Below are 6,155 nucleotides of genomic sequence, written 5' to 3' on the forward strand. Positions count from 1 at the left end.
TGGCAGCAGCACAGATCTATACCGAATTAAACAGGGTACAAAACTGCCTGAATCCTGACACATTCAGTCCTAAATTGGGTATTCCTCCATCTCTCATCATCGGGGAAATGGTTTCAGGTAGTAACAATGGGTCTCTCTTTGTACAATATACAGTAATTTCTGCTTTCTTTCATGACCTTTTCAGAAAAAAAAAATATAATGAAGACTACAGCAGTTGCCTTCTCTTTCATACAAGTGCAATCAACATTTAGTCTCTCCAGGTCTTTCATCCAGAAAGACTAATAGCTTCAATGGATATCCACTGGCAAGGGCTGGGTGGCTCACCCCAAGCAAGCACTCAGGTGCTACCCTGAAGATTTATGCTCCTGCTTGCACCTTCCCTCTCAATGAGCTGAAAGAATTCTGCATTTCAGCAGTCAAACAGCTCTGACAGTGGACAGCACACACATTGAAAGGAGCTGTACTATGGTGGTGTTGCAGGAGTCTTCTGAAATGTCCAACATGTGGGCTCGATATACGGGAAAGACTTAAGTGTGAAGTAAAATTCAGTGAAAACTCATCCTCAGGACTCATCACCGTTTCCAAATAAAAATGCATCCTCTGCTTTGTCACATGTTAGCAGGTCTTGGTGCCTGAGTGCTGAGAGCCCTCGGGGCAGGACACACGCAGGACAGCAGAGCTGACAGCCTTTGCTCCAGGGAGGAATGGCACACACAATACATCTCCTTCAGCATTTCCTGCTGCCCTCTCCAAGCAGGTTCTGGGTCTGTCTGATAGTAACTCTTCACATGTGGAGAGACCTACTTATGTATTTTGTGCTTGCTATGGACCCTGCTTTAAGGCACTGAAATTTTGCTGTACATTGGTTAGGGAGTCTGGACATGAGACTTGGACAATGAAGTGCTCCCATCCTTCCTTGAATCTGAGTCACAGTGATTTGATTTTTTTGCCACATACTGAAGAGTGAAATCATAAAACTTTTTAGTAGAAATATTACTGTAATTGAAAATTTATTTTAGTTTCTAATGTCACTGAGTAGGTACAGTTTATGAAAGCCAAAGTCCTTTTCTGCTACATTAAAAAGAATAGACATAGCTCCATTAGAAACACCCTTGGCACTCCCACTAAACTGAAGAGTGCACATGCAGAGAAAACACTTGTGTTCTGAGTGTTCTCTAAGAATGATTCCAAACACCACTGTCAACAGGTAGGAAGTTCCTCCCAAAGCCAGAACATGCCCCACCTTCACCCCAAAGCTCTGAGGGCCAGTACTGCAAGCTGACACATCACACAGGATTCCTCTCAGTAACTCCTTAAGACTTAAAACTAATGCATTAATCACGTTAATGATAACCCATTAATGTGAAGAACCTGAAGATAAAAAGGTAGAACAAAAGATCTGCTCTGTAGCAACAGTGTTACAGCTTTAGGGCAATACTGAACTATGAAACTGGACTGGCTGGAGGGTGATCATTGTCAGCAGAGCATGTGAAGGGAATACCATGGTTTAGGAGAGCAGAAAATGATGGCATAGAACATTAATATTGCTACAGAGGAATTGGTTTGTGTTGAGAGTGTAACCTGGAAAGGTGACTCGAGATGGTTACTTCTTGAAATCAGGCCCAAAGTGTTTAAGGACCAAAATCATAAACCTTTTATTTAAGAGCAATACACTTGTTTATGTCGTGGCAGAGTGATCCCTATATACTGATCTCAGTATCTTTATATCAGAGGGCAGCATGTCAGCAGTTTGAACACTTCCAGTTAATTATTACTAGAACATTTTGATAATGACAGTGTATTTTGAAAAATGAACAAAATGAGAGAAAAAATAATGAAAGTTTACCAAAAAAAAAAAAGGGGGGGGGGCCAAACAACCCTGGGAGCACTGACTTCAACAAGTTCAACAAATATTCAAGCCACATTTAATAACTTTATAAAACTAGTATCAAAGTAAAGAATATATAGTCAAAATACAGAAATAAAGTTGAGTGAGACGAAACAGCCTGATGAGATCAAACAAAAGTTAAACAGAACAGATTAATATAAACAAGTTAGCTGAAAGGTTGCTTTGCTTCGTGCATTTCAGCAATTCCTTTCCTCGGTAGCCAGCTTAGAAGGAAAAAAAAGATATGCATCATTTTCAAATCCTGCTGTATGTGTTACTGTGACTGTTTGTAGAAACAGCGTCACCCCAATTTGCAACCCATGTTAATTTCTTATTTAATAAACACGGTGGATTTCTGTTTTGTAAGAAGACAAAAGTTCAGAATGAAGCATCTGCATTCAGCTTTCCATTACACATACATGTATCATTCTGTTGGCTATGAATACTTTTATTTGTGAACTGCAAATTATTAGGATTTGCTTACACTTCCGAACCTTTTGTTTGTCATAGATACTTCACTTCTAAAAGTGTCTGGTGTAGCACTCACTAATTACAGAATTACAAAAGGTAGAATAAGGCTTTCCCCGCTCAGAAATTTGTATTTTTGGTAAAGGTAACAATATATCAGCATCACTAACACCCTAATAATAGGCATACATTGAATTTCATATCATCATCCTTCCAAAGGAAAAAAAAAAAAAGAAAGACTAAAAGATGTGTGCAACTGGTTTTTGCTTAGTATAAAATTTTCAAATCAGAACTCATTTAGCTACGATAAACACTATGAATTACATATAAACATAGGTGGAAAACAATGTGCCAGGCTTTAAAAGAAATTTGATTAGCAGATGATGATTCTGTAGTGCTATTGTGCACTATCCTGTAAGACCAGAGATTAAAAAAGAAAAAGAAAAAAGAAAAGAAAAGAAAACCCAAACCAGTTTGGATGCAGGTTTGGCATCAACTGCACATTATGGTCTGAGACTTAGTATGCTCATTCTAAGGTTGAGAAATTTAAAGTACCAGATTTTTCCACATGGGATAGCAGGTAGCTGGTGCATACATTTCAGACAAGAGAACTAGGATTTCTTTAATTTGAGACGGGATCAATGATGTATTGTTAAAATGTCCAAAGTGTGCAACAATAAGGCAGATTTCTTATTACACCACCCCTTAAAATACCTATTGTTTGATGAACCAAACAAGGTGCTTTAAACCAGAAGAGTAATAGGAGACAAGCAAGTGCCAGAATGAAGGAAAACTGCTAAAATGGGAACTGCCCTTTCTTTCACAATGAGAAATAAAGAACTTTTGTATCTGGTATTTGAAAGGTTTTTAACAGCTGATATTCAATATCAGCTGATTCCTGAAGTGTTGGCAAGATACCAGGTCTCTGGTACTGGCCATTTCTAATGTTATTTAAATATTCACATCATGCAATAAGCAGTTTCACACTGCAATGTAATGGAAAATACTTCCTAAACTGAATCGGAACTGAGACCCAAAGCAGAACCAGTAAATAAATATCTTGCATATATGTCAAACTATATTCTCCAAACAAAACCTTACATCTTATCAAAGAAGTCAGAAAGTACTAACAAAAATTATATGCTTTCTACTATAATACTGTTAAATTTTCATGGCTGAGAATGTCCCATTAATTTTTTTCTGCCTTTTGTTTTTTTTAAATTAGTTGACAAAGTAGAAATTCAAACACAGAAATAAAATGCATATATATGAGAGCACTGGCTCAGTGAGATATCAAATATACAGCATTCTAGTGTCAAAAGTACAGGCAGAAATGTCCAAGATTTCTTGGTGAAAAAGGGGCATTTGAGGAGTAAAAATCCTACTTAACAATCACTCACATTTTAACAGTGCATTAATTATAACAAAAGCGGGATGATAAGTGAGCAACAGAACCATAATGTTCAGTGTTCATAGCAGAACTTTATCCTCTGCTCATTTAAATGAGGTTGGAAACATATACTCATGTGTGTGAAACTTTAAGTAGCTATGTTTTTTCAATTTTTCAGGATTCTTGCAAGAGGCAAATTGTGACACGGAACTGAGCTGGATGATAGTACAAGGTGGCGTTGATAGAAGTCTTCCTTTCGATGCTGTGCCTCTGGCTTATCAAAGGATGATTAGTCCTACAATCTTGTTTGATCTATTCTTTTGCCTCTAGGAAAAGGGTTTCTTGAGGATACAGTTTTACCTCCAGTAATGATTTATTTGGATCCAGCTGGGTCACCTGTAAAGACAGGAATACAAAGATAGGTGTAAGTAGACTTTTTGGAATTGCCTTCACAGGGTGGATTTTCACTGGGCAGATTTTTGAGTCCCTCCATCAGTGATAACTGAAGTTGTGAGTATGATTTTTCTGGATGCAGATTAAGAAATATATATTGCATTTTCTGTTGTTGTTATTCATTCCAAGGAGGCCTGATTCTCTACCAAAAAACCAATGCATGTTTTTGTGAATGTTAAGGTCTTCCGGAAGGATTACTAGATTACAAGATAAAATGAAAAATGAAAGTGTTGTCCTAGATAAGTATCTTAAAATCTCAATCAAACCAATGGTGAAAGCAGTATAGCCAATCCAACGTGATCTCTCAGTTGAAAGGGGAAGCTTATTCTGCCTTTATTTCCCCTTTCTTGCTCCAAGTCATATGGTGAAGCACATAAATTTCACTCCCTTGGACACTTACCAGTCACCTCAGCCACCCTAGGCTGGGAGAAAACTGTCCACTTCTAGTTTGGTTATTTTTCTGTCGTGCTAGTGAGCCTAACTGGTGAACACACCAGTCCAGTCAGCACCAAATGCAGCGTGAGGTGAGAAGCAAAAGCCCTAAGCAGCCAGCAGAAGGGAGGAAGCAGGGCCCTTCCTCCTCTCAGTGGGGGTGAGATGCTCAATCAGCTCACTGTGTGGTGAGACTGCACCTCAACCCAGCTCCTCAAGGGATACTTAATGTGCATATGTGTGTGTATGAGCACTGTAAGTACTGTGTGTCTGTATACCACTTAGGTAGACTCTTAGGTGTGTACATTTGCACTGTAGGATTGCTCCCTGGAATCCTAACTCCTTGTTGGATGTGTGAAGGTATTTAGGCAACCACTTGTGCAGGTGGGCATACAGGAGAGTTCCAGTGAGAGTCAGATGCTGTGTCATATGGAAAAGAAGGATACAGCACTGTGCACCATTAGTGCCAAAACTCTCCAGCACTTGGGTCCCAGCACCAAGCCCTGCAAGCTGCTCAACATCCTGACTGTCCCAGTACTGACTTTCACTTAAGGTACATCAGCAATTCTCAGTTTAGAGTCCTCGAGAAAGTTTTGTGTTCAGGATTCTATTTAGAAGCCAGACTGCTGCCCACAGGATAAATATTTTCTGTGACATCTAAATTTCATTTCAAATATTAGATAATTACTTATATAGACCAAATAATGGCAACCAGGGTCCCAGTGGCCTTCAGATGTTCATGTTCACATGCCAATGCTGTCACATCCTTCAGAAGACTACTGCAAAGCTTCATGTACAAAGAAGAACATGACTTCTTTTAATCTTCAATTTTCTGAAATTCTTCACTTCCATTTTTAGACTTATTTTCCTTGGAAATTTTGTTTTATTTTGTTGTGTGAGCACACTAGTTATCAGAACTTTGCTTGGGAATAATAGATTATTAGTCTCATGCTACAGGTATAAATGCAAATGTATACCAATAAACACTTTTTCCACAGCTAAATTTGTTTCATATATGATCATAGCATGCACTGTTTTCTAACACTGATTTTAAAAAAATATTAAGGGCCAAGCACACCAAATGCTATGAATTAATAAGAAACATTAATGTATTTTTTCTTAAAAGCATAACTTACTAATCCTGTTATCTATTAACAAAACAATATTGCTCCTCTTTACTCCCTTCAACTAAATCAGTCGAACTTAAAATATATTTGTATTTCTATTGTCTTATTGGATAATTAGAGAAAATTAATTATTTAAACAAACATTCAAAGCTTATCACTACCTAAGTCCATCAAAATCAGTGTAATTTCACCTGACTGCAGCAGATTTTTTTTTACAAAGACAGAAAAAGCCCAAACCAAACCTAAAATCCAAACAGATGCATCATTTTTATTCCCAAAGCTGGAACATATTTTCTTAAACTTCAGGGTACCATGGTGAGCTAAACGTCTGAAGAGAAAAATAATTTATAAAAACCAGACTCAATTTTAGATTCCTATTATCTACAGTCCAATTATG

The 6,155-nt window shown here is 37.7% G+C and overlaps 1 protein-coding gene across 1 annotated transcript in view; it reads right to left on the bottom strand.

Annotated features, from left to right (window-relative positions):
• Nucleotides 1-2,429: 2,429 nt before the first annotated feature.
• The window catches only part of FAF1 (Fas (TNFRSF6) associated factor 1), a gene marked incomplete at its 5' end in the record, with an annotated part of 146,185 nt that continues 142,459 nt past the window's right edge, over nt 2,430-6,155 (bottom strand). The window contains one exon of the mRNA XM_009080580.1: nt 2,430-4,142. Within this exon, the coding sequence (XP_009078828.1) occupies nt 4,059-4,142 (84 nt within the window). The remainder of the gene's footprint in view (nt 4,143-6,155) is intronic.

The sequence above is a fragment of the Acanthisitta chloris genome, unplaced genomic scaffold, assembly GCF_000695815.1.
Source record: "Acanthisitta chloris isolate BGI_N310 unplaced genomic scaffold, ASM69581v1 scaffold4538, whole genome shotgun sequence".
Taxonomy (NCBI): Eukaryota; Metazoa; Chordata; class Aves; order Passeriformes; family Acanthisittidae; genus Acanthisitta; species Acanthisitta chloris.